Below are 22,793 nucleotides of genomic sequence, written 5' to 3'. Positions count from 1 at the left end.
AACCGCATACAAGGTCCCATTTAGATAACTTAAATTTGTTCTGGGAGGAGAGACTGTTTATTTATTATCAATATATTTTTTTTCAAACTTGCACTGATCAATCACCAAGGATCAAGACAGAGATAAAAATATTTCGGTGACATCTAGTTTTGTGCACTTAATTCTAATTTCCCTAATTGTTTAAAAGTTTACTTACTCTAATAGTTACTAAAATAGTAACATTAATTTTCCCTGAAAGGTTAAAATTCTCAATTCAACACTAAGACAGAACCAATATCATCACTGCAAATTATAGAGATATGGAACTTTAAGTACTTCCACACCTCATTGTTATCACTGTCTGTACATGCATTTATGCTCTGAAGTATCACGTAAAATTCAGACACAAAGTAGATGCTACACAGAGTTCCATGACTCTTTCGTCCAAGGGCTTAGATCAAAGCAACCTGGGTAGATTGCATATCTGAATGGAGGGACAGTGTAGGCATAAATGTACGCATACAAATGCCTCACATTAAGGCTGGCCCACAAAATACTATCAGTGGAAGCTTTTGACAACTGTAGTAAAAACATAAAATCACTTATTAGTTTTAATGGAAAATACATTAGAATGGAGCACCTCTGCTATTTTTACACTTTAAGTTTACTTCTGGGACATACATGCATGCTACTCATTATTAAGTACCCAATAAGTTAAAGGTGTCTTGTGTCCTAGTAAGTATACTACAAATGGTTATATTTTAAAAAGTGGATTTTGCCACACAGCCTGACTTAGCTCATGCAAGCAAAAGAGGCACAAGTCAGCTATTTTCTTCTTATTTATTAGAGAACACAAACACTTCAGAAATGAATGACAATTAAAATGAAAGTCAAACAGAATTAAAGATCCAGCTTAATTCCCCTTATCTTCCACACCCAAATGTTTGATTCCAAGAATCATACAATTCCAAATCTTTGGAGGACACACTGGGGCGCACAGTTTTTAAAGCACTGTTAAAATCTTCAAAGGCAATAGATCGCACTTGCTCTGGTTTGACTGTCGTAATATCAACAGACTGAAGACTGCGAATGGGACCTAGAGAAGCTTCTCGACAAAGTTGCGTCATGTCAGCCCCAGAAAACCCCTCTGATTTTTGAACTATCAGATCTAGTTCTTCATCAGTTAGAGAGCAGTGTTCCTTTGACATCAGATGAGCCACTATTTGCTTTCTGGCAGAAGCATCAGGAAGTGGAATGTACAGTCTCTTTACCAATCTCCTTCGAGCAGCCTCATCAATCTCTTGAGGCCGGTTGGTTGCGCCTACAACTAGTATGCGGTCTTCAGAAGAAGTAGATGCTCCATCTAACTGGACCAAAAACTCTGTTTTAATTCTTCTAGAAGATTCATGTTCCCCATCGCCACGCTGCGACAAGAGAGAATCAATTTCATCAATGAAAATTACAGCTGGCTGCTGGCATCGTGCCACAGCAAACAACGCACGGACCATCTTTTCTCCCTCACCTACCCACTTGGAAGTCAGTGAAGATGCGCTGATGCTAAAAAATGTGGCTCCAGATTGGCATGCAATACATTTGCCAATGAGAGTCTTTCCTGTCCCAGGAGGTCCAAACAGAAGAATTCCTTTTGGAGGACCCCGTAAACCCGTAAAAATGTCAGGTCTCAACATAGGCCACACTACTATCTCCTTGATAGTTGCTTTTGCAAATTCAACTCCAGCAATATCGTCCCAGGTTATTGGAGGGCCATGATCCATGATTTCATGCATAACAAGTTCTATCATTTTTGGTTCTATATTCTTTAGCCGTTCATCTACAGGATGAGTCGCATCTGTAGTTCCACTTTCAGAAGCTTTGTATGGCATTCCTATGTTTCCACTACCATCTTGCTTTGGCACTGGAGAGATAAATTTTCCAAATGGACCCCGAGATCTTGCTGCTCCTAAAGACTTTTTTGTACAGCCATAAGATGGGAATGATGTATGCTGAGACTGGTTTTGGTATTTCTTCTGTTGGTCCACCCAAAGCTGTTCTTTTGCACTTTTGAAACCAGATGTTTTGCTCTCACTCATTTTTCTTCCACTCCATGCAAAGTCCTTTTCTTCTGTATTCATAGGCTTATTAGAAATGATACCAGAAGCTGAACTGGCATTTTCATCGGTGGATATAAAAACATTTTTCCTTTTTCCAATGTTGCCTATCCCTTCGGTGAAAGGAGACTGGGTAGAACATATCTTTTGCCCCAAACCAGAATTATTTGTGGCTGTTAGACTATTGCAGCCCGGTTCCTTATTTCCAAATAATGGGGCTGCATAGGAGACAGTATGAGACACATCACTTATATGAACAGATGAAAATGAATGCGAAACTCCTGCCTTAGCCAAAGAAACTTTATCATTTTGTTGAAATTTTGAAGCTGAAGGTCTCCCAAAGGTATCTAGCCCCTGATTTACACAATTTGACAAGCCAGCCCCCAGCATAGATTCTCCATCACCAATGTGAAGAGCAGGTTTGGGAAGACTTGAAGAAACAGAGACTGTGATGCCTTTAGCAACACTTGCTTTTGATTCTGTCTTCACAGAGCTCTCAGACTTCTTGCCAGCCTTCATTACCTCTTGCACACACTTCAGTTCCATCACATTACTTGTTGTCAAACCAGATTGCCACTTGTCACTGTCATTTTGCTGACACCTTGCCAAAGTCAAAATATCTTTACCATAGTTGTTCAACCCGGTTTCTGGATTGTCAGAGTCAATAATTGCAGAATATTTTTCTGCATATTTTTTGAAGAGGTTGGCAGCACAAACTTGGGAGATGTCTGAGTTTGCCCATGCGTACTGAATATGTAAAATTTGTGCGCGATACGCATCTGCCTTCTCTGCTGGTTTGCTGGTGTCAGAGGTGACAACGAAGTAATTCTTTTGCCATTCACTCTGATGTATGTCACGAGGGCTATTGGTCTGCATGATCTACAGAGAAACGGATAAAAATGTGATGATCAGGAGATGGAAAAGTTATCTTCTAACCTTGTAGATGCTAAAAGGGAAGTGCTACAAGGGAAGGGTTTGACAATGTCCTTCCCTAAACGCCACCCCACCTTGTTCACCCGAATTAGGAACAAAGGGTCAGGGGATGTATCCCACTAGTTTTCCTTACTTTAAATAATTGTGTGGGCTTTTGTGTGGGCCTTTACAACTGATAGGACCCCTGCTGCTATCTTAGATAGGAGATACCAGCAGGGATTCTCTTCTATGGGAGAAAGTGCAGGTCAGTCAAAGATTTCAATATCCAATCTGTTGGTTTGTATAACTATATTTCTCCCCCACTTTCTTTCCCCTACACACGGAAGGCAAGGAGGGAGAAGAGTTAAGCTCCAGCTGGCTTGATGACCAGGGAACCCATGATGTCAGGGCCATGACCACATTCCCTGATATCACCCAACCTGGATAGAGTAAAAGGAGTAAGGATTTGGCCTGGCATGCACCCCAAACTGTTTCCCCATGCCTGAGATAGAAGATACAATAAAAAAACAACCCTTATTTAACACCCATGATGTATTTGACATGTATTAAAACAAAGAAAATACTCTTTTTTTTGAATTAAGAACATTTAGCTATAGAAGTCAGGCAGAAAATTTAACACATTACATAAACATATAAGCATTTTCCCAATAAAACTAGTTATTTCGAGTTGGGTAAAAACTGCACACTTCATTTTTCAGAACATAACAATTAACAGTGTAATCTGCTCAGAATCACTTACTCACAGACTTACTTGGATACACTAGTGCTAACATGCTCAGCACACCATTACCACTGTGTCCAGTGGAACCTGCTTACAGGCGATATTGCATACAATTTTTATCTAGTGACCAACAAAACACTGACTTTCTCCAAGGAAGCAATGAGCTGTTGACTGAAACATGTATAGGAACCACAACATATCTCTAACAACATCAATTGATTTGTTCTGGATTTATTTCTCTGGCTTGATATTGAAAAGGCACCTAGTGTGTTGGGTTCTGCTGTATTCAAATGTCGCAACAACCAAACCATAGATGGAAAGTCAACTGTTTGTTGCAATAAAGATCCACAAGATGACTAATAAAAGTCCATAACACAGCCATCAACTCTGGATGACTTTAAAATTGGATTTAACAACCTCATAAATGAAAAATACTATATTCATCCATTTAGAGGTCCCTTTCACAGCAAGCAATGCCATTTTCCAGAAGCCAGCTTCAATCAGAAGGACTTTGCTCCTGGCATAAAGACAGTGGTCAGGGAACTAGGTTTCCCTGATAAGGAGTTCCAGAGTCTGGGAATTGATGCTAAGAAAACCCTGGCTATATACAGTGTGCACGCATCATAGACAGGTGCAGCATATGCACTGAGGAAGGGAGTGAGTGCAGCTCCAACTTGCCAGCCAAGACGGAGCAAAGCTCACAAAGCTTAAGCAGGGTCCCCAATCTGAAATCTCCATTTGTCCCTGCTTCTCCCCTGCTGCCATGTGCCTAATTCCTCACTCAGAATGGCAATACTCTGAGCCATAGAAGCAATGCCCTTTGCCCAAGCCTTGCCAGAGTTTCCTAGCCATCACCACGGCCACTAGCAAAAGATGCAGCTAAGAGAGTGAGCTTGCATGGGCAGACAGAGAAAGAGAGACACCAAAGCAATCAGTGAGGCTGTGCAGTGTTTTTAGGGGATCCTGAAAAGAAGTTTCATGCAGCCCTCATCCCCACCATGGTCCTAAAGGCTGCTGGTTCCCCTTGTTTTTATTGTGCACCAATACTTTGATTGAAGCCCCCCACCTCACCCCTTTCCCCCTTACCACCACCCCTTCTGCCCCACTTTTCCCTCACTGCCCCCTGGATCTTTCCACAGCCTGGGAGAGGGTGGGGGGTGGCATACCAGCCACTTGGGAAATCACTGCTCTAAGCAGAACATAGGCATCCAAGTGTTCTGCCCACAAACAGAACCGACTACAGAGGCCTTCATTTGATCCAATACAGCTCTTCAAATATTCTTATGTAACTACCACACCACAGAACTGCAGACACAGACATTTTCCTGGCTGCACCCAAAGTGTACACTTAGGGCAGAGAATGAGCACTGTGGGATTAATTACAACTGTTTCAAGGGAGTGGATGGCTTTCTGGAGACCCAGAATTTGGAGTTTTGCACAAAGTGACTTCTCTTGCCCTAACTAAGCAGTATTCTTCCATGCCCCAGTACATTTATTACTACAGTGGATGAGGTTAAGGAATGCAGATGTGTAAGTGTTAAATGCCTTCACTATACACTGTGTATGACCTAAATGGCCACACACAACATGGCTCTTCCTGCCTCATTATCTTTTTAAAGTATAGGGTGCTATTGTTTTCTAATTGTTTAGAGGCTGACCACTCCTATACTGTACTACTTCAACATGAGAATTAGCCTCATTTACCCTGTCTGCTGTCCTTGGATTAGCTCACAGTATCAGTACAACTCACAGTGGTAGCTGTCTAAGCATTTCTTTGCACATACTCCCATTGCTTCTTCTTAGCATGCAGATGTAGGCCTCTGTCTATCACAGAGCAATCTCCAGTTGCTATATTACACAACAGCAGGTCCACATATCAAGAGAAATGTGAACAGGTAGATTACAAATATTATCACAATGAAAGCTATTAAACGTTTTAAAAATATGTGTATGTCTATACAATGGGTCCTTGTTATCCACTGGGGTTTGGTTCCAGGTTCCCCTACGGATAACAAAATCCACGGATGCTCAAGTCCCATTAAATATAATGGCATAGCAATATTTATATAAAATAGAAAATCAGGATTTTCTATTTGGAATTTATACTTTTCAAAAAATATTTTCAAGCCGGGGATGCTTGAATCCACGGATAAAAAAATCTGTGGATAAGGAGGGCCAACTGTATTTCAGGTTTTATTTAACAATAACAAAGTAATGATATAAAGAATAGAACAATATCAAAACAAAATTAACAGTTAAAACCAACTGGCACCATTTATATAAAGGTGCCAATATAGACAACTAACTAACTGACAATCCATGTCCAACAGGTGAGTCTTTATATCTCATTGAAGGCTTGTAATGATGCTGCCTGGAGCACATCAACTGAGATACAGTACTATGTGGAGGTCAATACACAGAACACCCTATCCCCCAAGCTCAACAGCCTAGCTTCCCTTGCAGATGGACATACAACAGAGGACACTGATGAATATCTCATAGTGTGGAAAGGTTGGTATAGGTGAATGCAACTGTTGGAGTAACTGGGACCCAAACTTTTTTTAGCATTTTAAAGGTTAATATCAGCACTTTAAACTAGGTCTAGAAACACTCAAGCAATCCATCTGACCGTCTAGCACAGTAGCAACTGCCAGGACTCAAATGGCCAAACACTCACCACCCACTAAGTAACATATCCAGGGATAGCCATGTTAGCCAATTAAGTCTGTCTCTTTCTTCAGTACAATAAAGTACAGTAACATCCAAAATCGACAAAACACTGATACTTTTATTGGGCCAACCAAAATGAATAAAACGTGTTTCATGAGCTTTCAAAGCTCCACCGGCTTCTTCATCAGGCAAAGTGTTAAAGATAATACAAAAAAAAAAAAAACGGGTGATGAAATACAAAGATGAAATTTAACAAAATAATGAAATGAAAAAATGCAGGCCTGTAACTAACATTGTCAGTGTTTTTTCTCCTATATTATTTTTAACACCTTTGCTGGATGAAGAAGCAAGAAAAGCTTTGAAAGCTCACAAAATATATTTTATGCATTTTGGCTGGATCAATAAAAGTATCGTTTTGTGCATAATAATAGGATTTATTTATTTACCGCCCAATCACTGGGAATCCGAGCGGTTTACAACAGAGGAGATAATAGACGTTGTGCATTTGGGTGTGACTGTACCCACTAGGTTGTTTCTTCACTTTCAAAAATCCCATAAATGGAAAGTTAAAGGAAATAAAGTTTGCACAAGGGCTACAACCCAACATTCTCTCAGTAAAGCATAAATATCTGCTTATAGACCTACACAATGCTGAGCCATATACCCTCCTCGAACTCACTGAAAAACCCCTGGAGCTGTCCTGCATGACCATTCTGTGCTTCACAGTGAGAAAGCGAGATTGGAGAAGCATCTCTTCACATCCTCATAGCCAGACACAGACCATTAAGTCCTAAGACTCCAGGAAGACTATGCCGGATCTCAGAGCTAATGTCATCACTGTGTGTCTGGCTATAGGGACATAGCCAGACACTTCTCCAATACTGCCTGCTCACTGCAAATCATTGAAATGGCCATGCATGGCAGCTTCAAAGGTTTTTCAATATGTTGAGAGAGGGCTTTGGGTACTGTGGAGGGAGGCAGGGAATACCACTCTCTACAGAGCCTGAAAAAGGACATCACATGAGTGGGATATGATACTGAAGTATCGGGGGGGGGGGGGAATAGAAAAACAAGCAGAGTAAGATCAAGTAATGACAAATTAAAATGCATAGACTAAATCAATTCAGAATTTGAAATGTGTAACGTGAAAGATAGAAGGGGGAAAAATAATAATTGTAAGCCACTCTGATAGCCATTAGGGCTGAAGGACGGGGTATAAGTACCATAAATAAATAATAAAATAATAAACAAAGACAATGACTGGTTCAAAATTTGTATGTTGTTTCACACACGTGTGTGTTATTAACATATCAAACAGAACGTAGGCAATGTAAAGTTAACTCCTACTGTTCTTTGGTCACAGCATGGTTGTACTCAACCATGTAATACTCCACCCATATGCTGTACTGTAATTATATGTGTAATCCTTTATCAAGAAGATGGAAGGAGGGGTGAATCAAGAGCCACACATTAGGCAAGGCTATTTTACAGTATTTTCCAAGTCAGATTAAAGCCTTGTTCACGTCAGGTAATAAGAAAGCAGCTCCAAATGAAACAAGCCATTACAAATGACAGCATCTCACTTTTCCGTAGTTCCACTTCAAGAAGGGAGTTTCACTTAAACAATAACTATATTTTTCTTATTATTTAATGAATTCTGCACAATACAAAATGTACTATCAGGAGCAACACAGAAATCTAGCATTTCTTGTGCAGAAAAATTTAGGAACTTCTAAACCAACTATCTGATGTTAAGACCACTGCAATCCAGCATTGAGATAAGGCTTCTATACTTCCTTTCAAATTAACATCTAATAAAATAAAGAGGTTTAAATAAATATGAATTGCTTTAAACATGACAGTCACAGATGTGTCACAAAAGAATCAATAGATTTAAGACGATTTTAAAAAAACCACAATCACGTTTACGAATAGACAACTGAAGCTATGAAATCTAATTTTTGTAGTATTAAAGACACAAGTAAGCAGCTATCATTATCAAAGTGCAAAGCACGTTGCATAAAAGACAAAACACGTTTTAATCCCAGATGAGAAACTGGGGCTAAGAGCCACTGCAATTCCAGAATAATGGTGCCACCTGCTGGAAAAATTCAGTGCTTTATTTCCTTGCAGGAAATTATTATTATTATTATTATTATTATTATTATTATTATTATTATTAACCTTTATTTATGAAGCGCTGTAAATTTACACAGCGCTGCACATACAATCTTTTTAATTAGACGGTTCCCTGCCCTTGAGCTTAGAATCTAAAAAGACATGACACAGAAGGAGAAGGGAATGATGGAGGGGTCCAGCAGTTACTCTCTACCTCCGAGGCCTGGACCAAGGCAGATGGACTGGAGGGAAGGCTTGGCTTCATAATGGATGGTTAAAAAGCATAAGACATCCTCCCTGTGTCCTGCAATTGACTGAAGTTTTCTCACATGTAATTCCTAAACTCTCTCCAAAGAACCTTGGACACTACTACAACCAGGGATATCCATGTTTATCCTGACAAACCTGAGGATGATACTATGAGCATCATTACTGAGGAGAGCTGGAAATGTGGCCCCCCTATCTCCAGTACTGAGCTAATTATAAACTTCACAGATCCCCCAACCTTTTTTCACAGAACTCTACAACATATAGTAGCCAACATGATGTAGTGATCCGAGTGCTGGACTAGGACTCTGGAGACCAGACTTCAAATGTCCATTCAGCCATGGAAACTCACAGGGTTACTTTGGGCAAGTCACACTCTCTCAGGAAGGCAATGACAAATCCCCCTCTGAACAAATCTTTCCAAGAAAACTTGTGACAGGGATGCCTTGGATCACCCTAAGCTGGAAATGACTTGAAGGCACCCAACAACAATACAACATGTACACTGACTAAAATGCAGCTTTCTGTGGAACTAGATACATGGTACTCAACTACCTTGAGCACTGAAAGACTCCACATCTACTTAGCTTGAGCAAGGCGGCAATGCACCTGCACATTAGTTTATATAGCAAGCTTACATATATTAGTTGACATCTCATAGCCTGGAGATTCCTCTCCCCCAAACAAGAGATTTCCCCAAAAAGCAACAGTCTCCTCTTGCCAATTTTCCATTGTTTTCATTCATCTGAGAGATAACTGCAAGAGACTTCAGGATGCTGATCTCTTCCATCACTAGGGCAGGAATAGCCGTCTTTGAACTTCTTCCCATTCTGGGCCAAACTAGATACAACATTAAATGTGTTATGGAAGCACATACTGTGAAAGATATGAGCAAGAAAGAAGTATAACAAGCAGGGAGGGGGAATTTAACACTAAAATCCCACTAAATACCTCCTTCCCTGTGCTACTTGCATATGCATCAGTGCAGCTTTCCTTCAACAGTACATATTTAACATCATGTTTTAAGAAAGAGACAGAAGAGCTACTAAATGAGTAAGAGGGTCCTACCCCAACCCCAAACAGCCCTTAAGCTAGAAGCTCTTTAAAAAAAAAAACAGGCCAGAAGGTATTAGGTCCACTAAAACCATGTAACAGAATAGCAACAGTTGGCTTTTGTCAGCTGGTATCTCATGTTTTCAAGACAAGTATGATAACGCTGCAGGATTTGATTACCACTGACAACCAATTTCTCCTTCTCAATAATTAAAGCACTTGGAGATGGCTGTCTAGCACTTTGGGGTGTGCGGTTCTATAAGGTTCGGTCTTTTTCAAACTTGATCAAGTTTCAGAAAATAATTCATTTTTGGGTGCCCTCCCCATTATGTCCTCGTTGTTGTGGTTGTTGTATGCCTTCGGGTCATTTCTGATTTATGGTGACCCTAAGGCAAACCTATCACGGGTTGTTCTGGGGCTAAGAGTGTGTGACTTGCCCAAGGTCACCAATGGGTTTCCATGGCCAAGCAGGAAATCGAACCCTGATCTCCAGAGTCCTCTTTACCAAGTAAAGACAGCATGGTGTAGTTATTTGAGAACAGGACTATGACTCAGTTCAGCCATGCAAACCCAGTGGGTGACCTTGGGCAAGTCACATTCTCTCATCCTCAGAGGATGGCAACAACAAACCCACTCTGAAGAAACTTGCCAAGAAAACCCTGCCTATTACAGACTGCCAAAATAAAGCTGCTTGGGGTCTCTTTGGAGGTATGCTATTTAAATGATGCATGGGTCCTAAGAGTCTGGAGGTTGCGCCAAAGCCACACTCCATTCCTAAGCACTGGAACGCAGCTTTGGTGCAGCTTCCGGATTCTTAGGATGCATGCATCATTTAAACAGCATACCTCCAAAGAGACCCGAAGCAGCTTTATTTTGGCAGTCTGTAACAGAAGCATTAGCTTTGTCTTAAGTCTGAAATGACTTTAAGACACACACCAACCTCAACAAAGACCTTTAAAGTTTTGATGTTGGTAGTTCTATTTGAAGTCAGCATTGTAAATGGATGGCTTTCATTGCGTTTTATTTTTTAAAAACCCCATGCACTATTTTTATGGTTTTTAATCTTATTAACTGCCCCAAAAAAACAACATTAATTGGGCAGTATGAAAACTATGGAAGGAATTAACTGTCATGGGGCTTGGGACTTGGCATGAACAAGAAAAACTGGGTGTACAGTAGGCAATAGAAAATAGTGGACCCTGCCTGCCTGACAAACAAAAGCTCTTATGCTAATAGTATATGACCATGTTATCTATGGCATGCTTGATCAGTTTTTCTCATTTCAGCAATTTCTATAGCCGTCATGAGCTCTGTGCTGTTATGTGATGCATATCTAAAACATGTTGACAATACGGAGGGCAGGTTCCCTAGGCACTGGAAACAGAAATGCAAAAGTATGCAGACCACAACTATCATTATAATGCCCATTACAACTGCCTCAACTATCCTATCTCTGATATCCATGACTGCAATCAAGACCACAAGTCTCCAAGGTGACTTACAGACTGCCAAAATAAAGCTGCTTGGGGTCTCTTTGGAGGTATGCTATTTAAATGACGCATAGGTCCTAAGAGTCCGGAGGTCGCGCCAAAGCCACACTCCATTCCTAAGCACTGGAGTGCAGCTTTGGTGCAGCTTCCAGATTCTTAGGGTGCATGCATCATTTAAACAGCGTATCTCCAAAGAGACCCCAAGCAGCTTTATTTTGGCAGTCTGTAACAGGCCTAAGTCTTTTTCATTATTAGTACCTTTGTCAGCCCTGCAATCTCGCTCACTGCACTTTCTATCAATTTGCCATTTTAGTGCAACAGTGATGCTTAAATATCCACATACACCTCTTTTTGTGCCAGTAAGAGATCCAGTACCATACCATTTTATAAGGCCTCTTGCTTCAATTGTTGTTGTTTATTCATTTCAATGCCTATCCAGTTTCACTGGCAAAGATTCCTACAACTGCCTGTAATCTTATTATACCATTTGTCATGCATGGTTCTGGCCCGTCCGAACCCTACCCATGACCATGGCGCAGGGGAATAGCCTTTTATCATTTGCCTGGATTGCTCATGGTCACATTTGGTCCTGGCAAGATGATAAAATGAGCAGGAAATCTTTTCTTGACCTGGGGGCTGTATGTGAAAAAGGGCTAATGAGGTGCCAACATCATACAGTATGTGCCACATCAGTTTTTCAGCAGGGCCTTATAGGCCTGTTACAGACTGCCAAAATAAAGCTGCTTGGGGTCTCTTTGGAGGTATGCTGTTTAAATGATGCGTGCATCCTAAGCATCCAGAAGCTGCACCAAAGCTGCGCTCCAGTGCTTAGGAATGGAGTGTGGCTTTGGCACAACCTCCAGACTCTTAGGACCCATGCATCATTTAAATAGCATACCTCCAAAGAGACCCAAAGCAGCTTTATTCTGCCCTGTCTGTATGAGACCATAGTCTTCTTTAAATGTTTCCACCTCAAGTCTATCTCATTAGGCGAGTATAACTCAGGTATACTTAATTCCCAGGACTCTCTTCCCATCCTATTGGATCCATATGGCATATTTTCCAGCTGCTCTTCTCAGGTTTGGTTCTCCTTTGAGCACAGCTCCAGACAATTGAGGGATTCAGAGTGTACTGACCCAAGTCTCCAACGCTGAGTCCACATGCACTTGCTTTTCTCTAGTCGCATGCAGTTTGGAGCAGTGCAATTTCTAACCAACTATTAGGTTCCACTGGCTGGAGCTACTGACCAAAAGAAGGCCAGAGCCCTGGACTCGAAAGCGCTCTCAAAGCGCATTATTCCTCCAGTCCACCACTGCGACCCACAGGCCGCCATTTTGTCCCCCTCACCCTCCCTAGTTCCTTCCCACAGAGGCCTACCACACGCGAGGAAAGCCCAGGCCTTGGAGTAGAGCGGCCCGCCTGCTGCGATTTGAATTTGCCTCTCGCGATGCCTGGCCTTAAAGGCCTGAGGCGCCTGGAAGGCTCCCGCGAGACTGTGCTCTCTTTCTCTCTCCCTTTCTAACTTGGGAAATTTCGTTTTGGACTTCAACTCCCAGAATCCCAGGCTATTGGCCAACGTGGCTGAGGCTTCTGGGAGTTGTAGTCCAAAGTTCTCTTAAGTTTGGGATACTACAATACATATACATATACATATTTATATATCCTAAACTGTGCTCTTTTGGACTTCAACTCCCAGAATCCCAGGCTATTGGCCAACGTGGCTGAGGCTTCTGGGAACTGAAGTCCAAAGTTCTCTCAAAGGGCACAGTTTGGGGTACTACAATACTTACTATCTATCTATCTATCTATCTATCTATCTATCTATCAGTGGTTCCCTAAACTGTGCTGTTTTGGGCTTCAGCTCCCAGAATCCCAGGCCATTGGCCACCATGGTTGAGGCTTCTGGGAACTGAAGTCCAAAATTATCTTAAAGAGCACCGTTTGGGGTATCAGTGGTTCCCTAAACTGTGCTCTTTTGGACCTCGGCTCCCAGAATCCCAGGCTATTGGCCAATATGGCTGAGGCTTCTGGGAGTTGAAGTCCAAAGTTCTCTTTGAGAGAGGGAGGAGGGTGTGTTCCCTCAGTGGCCAGGCCTCTTGGTCTGGGCCTACAAGACTTTTTGGACTTAGGGAAACCTGTCACAGGGTTTTCTTGGGCAAGTTCCTTCAGAGGAAAGGTTGCTCTTTGCACTCCTTTGAGGCTGAGAGAGTGTGACTTGCCCAAGGTTGCCATTCTTGTTATCCAGGGTCAGCAGACAGGTGTAAAGTGATAAAGAAGCATCCATTTTATTAGGCAGGTTTACTTTTAGAGAGAGAAAGTAATGGTTTATATTATTTTATAAACCTGTTTATCTAGAGGTTGGAAGTACAGGCAAGCCTGCTTTTATATGTGTATAAAAGACCTCTAGTACACCTAGTGCACCTCTAGATACACACACACACACCTATGTGTGTATTATATACCTGTATTTACAACCCTTGGTGAATCTAGATATATATAGATATGGATAGAAATAGCTCTATCTATCTATCTATACACACATACACACCTGTTAGAAATATATATAATACACACACACATACATACCTGTGAGTGTATTATACTGTATACCTGTACTTACAACCCTTGGTGCATCTCTACACACACACACTTGTGTGTGTATTATATACCTGTACTTACAACCCTTATGGTGCATCTCTCTCTCTCTATATATATATATATACACACACACACACACACACACACACACACGTGTGTGTGTGTGTGTGTGTTATATACCTGTATTTACAACCCTTGATGCATCTCTATATAGATATACATATATGTCTGTTTATCTAGAGGTGCACCAAGGATTGTAAATATAATGGAGGATTGTAAATACAAGTATATAACACACACACATTAGGCAGGTAAAGTAACAGACTGGCTTTACAAAAGACAAGATGCATCTATACTGTAGAAATAATATAGTTTGACACAACGTTAAGTGCTGCAGCTCCATCCTATGGGATCCTGGGATTTGTAGTTTGACAAGGTCTTCAGCCTCCTCTGCCAAAGAATGCCTCACAAAACTACAGTTCCAGGATCCTGTAGGATAGAGTCATGGCAGTTAAAGTGGTGTCACTGCATTTCTACATTGTAGATGCACCTAGAGATGCCCTGCTGGATCCCAAGAGGAGTTATTTTCCCTAGTGCTAATGGAGTTTACATTTTTCCATCCTTTCTCTCCATCCTCACATGGCCAAGAAGAAGAGTGTCCTCTACCTGCATAGAAATACCTCTAAACCAACTGAATTACAACTGAGAGGACATCTGAGAGAAAATGAAGCAACTTGCCAAGAAAACCCTGTGATAGGTTCACCTTGGGGTTGATGTAAGTCAGGAACTATTTGATCATACACAGCGCGCATGCACACACACACAATAAATGTATTGCTGTTTTGTGGATTTTGTGTTTTGTTATTAGACATCTTTATTATTTCTTATTGTGACATTGAATCTCTTAAAACACTAATCAATTTCATTAGGAACGTCTACATTTAAGCAGATCGATATATACTTAAGGATCATGAACTGCAATGCACAAAACACAGGTGAACTTAATTCTAAGTGGTATATAAAAAAGAATCCCATGTTCAAGAAAACCCTAGTGAGATCAAATTAAAATCATGAAATACTATCGCTTGTTTGAAATTCATACTTAGATGGTATGGATATTCACACCACAGAAAGCAGCCAAATCAAATCTGAATGCTAATAGCACCCAGAAAAGAACACTTGTGGCAGTGCACATTCTTAGACTCATCAAGAATGTGCAATTTACTAGAAGATCAGTCACCATAGGCTACCATTCCCAGAATTCCATAGCATGGAGCCATGGCAGTTAAAGCAGTGTTAAACCAGATTATTTCTGCACTGGGGATGTAGCCCTAGTCCAGTACTCCAACTCACAAGCCAAGTCTCAAGTCTGGGAGCCAACTTTAACAGAAAAAAAAAGGAGAGGGTGGTGGGGTGGAGTTTCAATAACTAGAAAATGAAAAAGAAATGTACAAAGTTAGGTTTAAAAATTATTATAGGTTGCATTTTTAGAAAAACAAGGTCTAAAAATCTTTAGAAGGATACTTTTACTTCAAGTTCATTGCCTAACGCAATTGCTATTCCCCTCCAAGAAACATTGGAGATTATCAAATGGGGGGGGGGGGGCAGTTATGGAAACTATTTCCTTGCAGTCAAAACATCCCATATTCTAATGTATCATTCCAGATTGGATTGCGGCTACCTTCTGATTTCCATTATTTACTAGTGCTCTTTGTTCATGATATTCACTTAGCACTCAGTTTACTGCATGGAGAACAGCTGCATTTCAAGAGTCGAAAACCATATTCACTGGTGATGTGAATATACATTTAATTTTCTACCCATGCTGGTAATTATAAATAAAAAATAAATTAAAAAAAACTATGGATGCTGGCCACGAAAGCCTTGGACAAAACTTTTATTTCTATCCTGCTTTTTGTTGAGACAATCAAAGCGGTGTACAAATTATGTGGCAAAGCCCGATGTTTATAGTATATGCTTAACTTTAAAGTAGCACTTCTCAACTTTGTATGTCACATGAACAAAATACAGGTTCTTATGCAGTTGAAACATAACAATTATGCATGTATGTCTATAGGGATTTTACTAGCCTGCCTGCCTATGTCTCCATGAGTCCTTTTCTGATGTAAAAGGACTTCTGGATTTTGCAGAACTCATTTATCAGCTTTGTTGGAAGCAGTCCTTATTTACACATGGTAACCAAGCAAATGGCTATTGACAAGTTGGAGATATCACTGGCAAAAACACATTAAGAGAGACCTATGTAGAGACAAAAACTATTTGGATGTATTGTCTACTATGCAGCTGGAACTGTCTAGTCTTTTTTTTTTGGGGGGGGGGAGGATTCTATTAACCATAAAAGCTGGTGAGAAGCAGTGCAGTAACCACAATTTCCTAAAGGAGCTTCTGTTTCTTAGCATATATGCTGGGTGGCTTATTGAGGAGTTAACAGAAAGGAGTAACAGCACATAATAGGGATGCAGTGGCTTAGTGGTTAAGATGCCAATTCTGGAAATCGGAAGGTTGGTAGTTTGAGGCCCAAGTGCTGCATGATGGTGTGAGCTCCTGTCACTAGTCCCAGCTTCTGCCAAGCTAGTAGTTCGAAAGTATGCAAGTGCAAGAAGATAAATAGTTAATAATAATAATATTTATTTGTTTGTTTGTTTGTATTCCGCTTAATCTCGAGGAATCCAAGTGGATTACAGCAGTAAAACAAGATACAGTTAAAAGAGAAATGCATTAAAAATTCCAAGATCCTCATCCCTCACCCTGTCATAAAAACATAATGAAAAATTAAAAAGAGATTAAACCAAGAAGAAAAGTTTAAAAAAACACATTAGTGTACAATAAAAATTAAAATGAAGTGAAACAATTTCAAGCAGAGTCCAGGTAGAGTAAAAGACAAAGATGGAGGATAATGAGAGGGGGAGGCAGGTCAACAAGGATGTTCTAGTCTGGAAAGGCCTGCCAGAAGAGATCCATCTTAATAGCTTTCTTAAAGGTTTCCAAGGTGGTAATCTGACGGATCTCATCCGGCAGGTCATTCCAGACTAGAGTCTAGAGCAGCTGCTGAGAAGGATCGCTGGGTCACTGCAGATAATTACGACTTCAGTGGGAAGGTAGCAGCATTCGGTGCAGTCATGCTGGCCACATGACCACCAGAGTAGTCCTTGGACAACACTGGCTCTTTGGCTTAGTAATGTAAAGGAGCACTGCCCCCTACACTTGGTTACCACTAGACATTCATGTCAAGGGACTACCTTTACCTTTAACATTCTAGAGCCACAATGTCAGATGAAGTCTAGGTACTAATTTGTCAACTAAAACAAATTGTTCATCAGTATATTTTTGTCCTGTGGCTCCACAGAACTGATGTAAGGGGTCAGAAAGCATATAGTATGGTTGTAAGAGACCTGGGTCATTCAGTGAGTGTAGCGGGATTATTTGCATGCTTCCCAGCTACGCTTGTAGCATATTACCTAGTTTAGTTTGTAGCATATTGTCTACTTGGCCCCACTTTGTCTTTGGTGTGGAAATTCCACAGTTTTGTAGTAATTTTGTGTGTATGCCTGTACATGTACTGTGTGTGTGAGGGCGAACAAAGATGCTGGGATTATGTATGACACTGCTTTCCTCCTCTCCCTCCTTGTTGGAGGCTGTAGACTGGGGCTTGAATATTCATTAGAAGGTCCATAGGCAGATTAGGGACATGTACAGATTTTAAATAGAACTTTAATGCATAGTCATGAAAGGACACATATGCTAGTGGGAAAATGAATACAGACACATTATGACTTGGAATTACACTGCATTCAACATTAGATTATGGTTCAAGAGGACTTATGAATACAGTCTATTCTAATACAAAATAAAGATGTGTGGGTTGGGTCGGGTCATGTGTCTGGATAGCTTTCCATTTCCTTACTAGCCTCATGTGCTTTGATAGCACAAAAGGTGTATTGCTGGCTTGGCTTTTCAACAATTGGTGGGGTCCTATCTGATAACACTAATACGGGTAAAATACTAATTATTTTTATTGGGAACTCAGAATTCTGGCATCTTCAGACATTAGTAGTCCAAATTCTTAAACCCTATAATGTGAGTTAATTACTGGTTCAGCAACCACTGCTTATAGTTTATCTGAGTGATACCGGTACAGGGAAATCCTGAATTATAGAATCTTGTAAATTTACTGTCTACTGTTGGACTCTGTCTTTAAATGCTGTTCTTCAAAGTGCCATGTAACCTGGTGGCACTATATAAATAATTTTAACAGGAGAACAATACCAAATGGAAAGAAATAGTTACGGTAGCTCTCAGCCCTACATAAGCACAGACAAAAAGCTCTTTTAACTCACAGCCCTCCCCTGAGTGTGAATAGCAACAGATGCTTTGGCAAAGTTCTCCCATTGTACACCTGAGCTGCTTAGTTGTCTTAGCTTCAGTCTCTGTGTGCTGTTCAGACATGAGCAGCTGAAAGGCTCAAGTGATATGTTCTGCTAGAACGCCTCTTACTACTGATAATGGGAAGCATGGTGGAAAGGGCTATTAGCTTTAGACAACTCAGGGGCTCAACAGACGAACCCTAAGGGGCGTCTCCATGTTGCCCCTTTCCTTGCTGGATTGGGGCCACGCACGGCAACCACACGCCACAGCTCTGATCTGGCCTTTCCGCAGTGCAAAAAGAAGCTGCAAAAAGCGGCTCCTTTTTGCACCGTAGAAAGGGTTCCTAGAGCATTTAACTGCTGCGCCAACAAAGTGCTGTGATATCCCCTGCCATACAGTTGAGCGCATGGCGTGACACCAGCATGGGGGTAGCCAGCATGCATATGCCACGCTCCCATGCCAGTGTATAATGCCAGTCTGTAGAGGCACTAAGACAAGAATGATGTGAAAGTGCAGACTGGTGGAGAAACAGGGTCAGAGTTTTTGCCCAGGACCACAAAAAGAAGCCCTGGGTGCAGGTTGAGCCCTAAAGTTGCCCATTTCAATCATAAAACCATTATCCCATGTGTTCATTATAATGCTTGATATCAGACCTCTTGTTATTCTAGATGTAAAACACATTTAAAAAATCATCAATTACCCTAGATACATACATATGATTTGATTTGAAATATTTTAAATAATAAATACACTCCATGCATATGTATCTATACTAACAGTTATCTTCCTAATATCAAAAAAGACTAGTAAACCACCAGCATAAATAATATAATTTAACTAGTCCAGTTTCAAATCTATTCTGAATTATGGTAGGATCTTATATATCTTTATTGCCCCTTCAGCCCTTCAATATTCCTACTCCATCTCCCTTTTTACTGGAAAAAAATTAATAATTTATTCTCCTTCTGCTTGTAAGAGCTGCACTGAAGATGTGGCGTGGCACTGCCCACTGTTTGGTCAGGTGGGTGGCTTGGGGGCAGTGTCAGAGTGGCCGGAGTGCAGACACCATGCCCCCACTCTGCCCCGAGGCCGGATCTTTATGCTGGTCTGTTCAGGCCCTATGATTCTAAAAGCCTGACAGCATAAAATGTTTTAACTTGCTGGCAGAAGGAAAGCAAAGACAGAAGCAACCTGACCTCTTTAGAGAGAGAGTTCCAAAGTTTGGGAGCAGGTGCTGAGAAGGCCCTCTTCCTTGTTCCCACCAAAGAAGTCTGGAAAAGTGGTAGGAGAGAGAGAAGGGCCACTTCAGAAGATCTTAGAGCTCTAATAGGTTCATAAAGGAAGATACAGTCCTTCGAATGGCCTGGACCTAAGCTGTATAAGTCTTTATAGCACTCGGAATGGTGTTGAGAAATGGACTGGTAGCTGGTGGAGCTGTTTATAATCATAGAATCATAGAGTTGGAAGAGACCACAAGGGCCGTCCAGTCCAACCCCTGCCATACAGGAACTCTCAGTCAAAGCTCACTCAACAGATGGCCATCCAGCCTCTGCCTAAAGACCTCCAAGGAAGGAGACTCCATCACACTCTGAGGAAGAGTGCTCCACTGTCAAACAGCCCCCACTCTTATCTCTTCTTTCTTCTATTACTTGTATCGCTTTTGCCAATTCAATCCTCATTGTCGAAACAGCTATAGTGATAGTGTCAATTTTCTGTTCCAGTCTTTTGTCTCTTTTTTCCCCTTTTTTCTTCCTTGTCTTCCTGACAATTTCTTAACCAAACTGGGTTTTCTTTCACAACTGTATGCCAGCCGACCTCCGTGCGTGGTAGGGTTGAGGGAGGGTGGAGCATTTACACGCTCCTAGTCCTTCTTCCTCTGCCGGGGCACCATCCTGGTGTGCACCTGTTTACATGGGGTGCACCACGATGACATCCCTCGTGCTGTGCTGTGCACGAGGGGCGTCATAACACCACACCACAGCAGTTATGGCACCCCTTCTATGGCACAAAAAGAAGCGCCTTTTCAGTGCTTCCTTTTGCGCCGTGCGCAGGGTGCAGCTCATTCACCAACTATCATTCATCAGCCTTATGCAAATCTCCCACAGAATTTTCTTTTAAACCTCAAGTTTCCAGCATCGCCATAACTCAAAACTTAAGTTGAGCATTCAGCTCACTTTTGGCAGTGTTAGAAATGTGAAGACAGGCCACCAGAATCCTCAAAGGGGAACAATGTACTCACTCCACCACTATCCCAACCCAAGGTCTATGCCCCTGAATTGGGAGGTCAGTTGGAACACCTGACAAGTGTTTTTTATTATTATTATGTAGTGTTTATAGCTCTAAAACAGAGTTTTCTGAATGTTGATACATGATTTTTTCCTTTGAAGTTCTTGTCCTTTTTTCAATTGAATCTGGCTTGCCTAGAGGAATAACTGGCTGGCCTTTCTCCTGCAGCACCCTGTCAAAAGCGGAAATCAAAAGACGCATAGAGAAAGGGGTTGAGACAACTGTTGGTGTAGGCCAAACAGCTGCAGTACGGGTAAAGATTATTAAGAAAGGTATGGATGTCGCAAGACAAAGGCATTATCTCCCAGTCCATCAGCATATAAACAGTTTTCACCAGATGGAAGGGCAGCCAACATAGAGCAAACGTGGCCAGCAAAACGATGATGGTGGTCAGCAGGAGGTTCTGCTTCTTTAGCCCTTTGCAGTGTCTCTTTTGGAAGTGGCTAGTAATGGTATGGGCAATAAAATAGTAGCAGGTCAACATAATGGCAAAGGGAATCACGAAGCCCATAAAAGTTGAAGACAAGCTTAGCCCTGCTTCCCAGGCCATTTCTGTCTCATTGGTGGCCACGCTGGAGAAATCCATGAAGCAAGTTATTTTATCTCATCTGGCACTCTCTTATTCTGGAAAATCATGGCAGGTGAGGCCAAAAGGGCAGCTATGACCCAGACCGTAACAGTCACTAAAAGTTTACTAGCAATTGACCTTGGCTGGACCTTTACCATGGGCCAATGGCCAAGTAGCGGTCAAAAACGAGCCCCGTAAGGCAAAAGACACTGGTATACATGTTGATGAAGACCGGGTAGCTACTGAGCTTGCAGGCAAAAAAGCCAAAGGGCCAGTAATAGTCCAGGACAGCGTAGGTAGCCCAGAGTGGCAGGGTGACTACAAAAATCAGGTCAGCCACTGCCAAATTGATAATGAATGTATCTATGGATCGTCGTCTTTCCTGGTTTCTCCAACAAGTGGTCCATAGCACCAAGCCAGTGCCAGTGGTGCCTAGAAGAAAAATCAGCAAGTAGACGAAAGGAATCAGGACCTTTGAGAAACTCCATTCAGCATAGTCACACTCCTCGGTGTTTGAGTCGTTGCCAGCACCGCTGTTGAATTCCATATCTGCTCAAGCGGGGTGGTAAACTGTCTTCTTGATCCTTTTTCTTAAACTTTAGGAAGATCTGACAATGTTTTGTGCCCTCTGGGAGATCAGAAACTCTAAAATAATGGAACAACGTCCTTTTATCAAAGCACTCCGATGCATTTGGATTAACTATAACTGGCAAAGGTTAAAAACGAAAACTGCCTTAAACTCATGTTATTGTATTCACACAGTCCATCCTAATGACTTTTTTAAATGACACTTTGTGGCAAGATGTCTTTCCATCTCACTCACTTTTGGTTGATTTGCAGCCTTTTTATTTCCCGTCCGAATCTGCAGTCTTTGACCTCCAACCAGATCCTAGGAATATACATCTGGGTAGACATTTCTTGCATCTTTTATCGCGGCAATTCATGCTTTTCCATCAGAATGGTATTTTCTCCCTTTAAAATTTTTAATCCTTTTAACATGTTTTTTTTTTGGGGGGGGGTTATTAGTTTAGGAAATAGTCAGCCATAGTCTCCTTAAACTGCCCACAAAATTTCAGCCAAATTGGAAAAACTTTGCACAGTAGTTCGGACTTCTGTTTTCCTCTTGTAACAGACAAAACTCTAGCTATGCTTTAGCATTCTATGTTTATTCCAGGGTATTGTGAAAAAGTCTCTCAGTCATGAGTCAAGCTTCTCAAGTCTCTTGAGACTTCCTCTTTTTAGTCCCTTTTTTTAATATAGCTGTTAACCCTCAGTTTTTGTTCCTTGTTCTAAAAATTTTGCTTTGTTAGTGGTAAAGAAGTCTGTTTCCTGTTTAACAACCAATTCCTTGTGGCAACCATTCGCAGCTTTTAGGATCTTTCATGAACTTTCAGCATTCATCTCCATCCCAAGCATGGTTTTAAAACAACGTTCTAGTAAGTCCTTTTTCTTGGTTTTAACAAGTGTAAACTCTATCTCTTTTGTCCAGTTTCTTTCATTGTTTTCTTTCCCTTCTGTCCTGGATCCTTCTGTTGTCGAAATCTCCCCTTCTCTGTCTTTCTTTCTGACATCTCTGGGTCCTTCATGGGATCATATCTTTTATTGGCTTTCTTAAC

At 41.3% G+C, this 22,793-nt stretch overlaps 3 protein-coding genes and 1 pseudogene across 8 annotated transcripts in view; 1 reads left to right on the top strand and 3 right to left on the bottom strand.

Annotated features, from left to right (window-relative positions):
* Positions 1–12,795, bottom strand: part of LOC149309485 (cytochrome c oxidase assembly factor 1 homolog) — a 51,207-nt gene extending 38,412 nt beyond the window's left edge. Inside the window, exon 1 of one of the 3 annotated variants that reach the window (XM_089532549.1) lies at positions 12,717–12,795. The gene's annotated coding sequence lies outside the window, so the exon portion shown is untranslated. The remainder of the gene's footprint in view (positions 1–12,716) is intronic. The other 2 variants (XM_089532552.1, XM_089532551.1) reach the window with 2 other exon arrangements.
* Positions 831–14,563, bottom strand: FIGNL1 (fidgetin like 1). 4 transcript variants are annotated; one of them, XM_089532544.1, is made up of 3 exons: positions 12,351–12,466; positions 9,435–9,636; positions 831–2,966 (listed from the first exon to the last, which is right to left on the bottom strand). In XM_089532544.1, the coding sequence occupies exons 2-3, from the start codon at positions 9,453–9,455 to the stop codon at positions 903–905; spliced, it is 2,085 nt and encodes a 694-aa protein (XP_089388670.1). In that variant the 5' UTR covers positions 9,456–9,636; positions 12,351–12,466; the 3' UTR covers positions 831–902. The 4 variants fall into 4 exon arrangements, with proteins under 4 accessions (XP_089388670.1, XP_089388673.1, XP_089388671.1 ...); XM_089532547.1 differs by lacking the exons at positions 9,435–9,636; positions 12,351–12,466 and adding an exon at positions 14,548–14,563; XM_089532545.1 differs by lacking the exons at positions 9,435–9,636; positions 12,351–12,466 and adding an exon at positions 12,717–12,790.
* A 6,221-nt stretch (positions 14,564–20,784) lies between these two features.
* On the bottom strand, positions 20,785–21,724 carry LOC149309483 (apelin receptor-like; annotated as a pseudogene).
* Positions 21,725–22,589: 865 nt separating this feature from the next.
* The window catches only part of LOC149309482 (biliverdin reductase A-like), a 63,510-nt gene continuing 63,306 nt past the window's right edge, over positions 22,590–22,793 (top strand). The window contains exon 1 of the mRNA XM_089532538.1: positions 22,590–22,613. The gene's annotated coding sequence lies outside the window, so the exon portion shown is untranslated. The remainder of the gene's footprint in view (positions 22,614–22,793) is intronic.

This window comes from Sceloporus occidentalis, unplaced genomic scaffold, assembly GCF_023333645.1.
Source record: "Sceloporus occidentalis isolate IW3139 unplaced genomic scaffold, rSceOcc1.0.p SCAF_7, whole genome shotgun sequence".
In the NCBI taxonomy this organism is placed as follows: Eukaryota; Metazoa; Chordata; class Lepidosauria; order Squamata; family Phrynosomatidae; genus Sceloporus; species Sceloporus occidentalis.
Note: the sequence above shows the minus strand (reverse complement) of the source record. Positions and strands in the feature narration are given on the sequence as shown.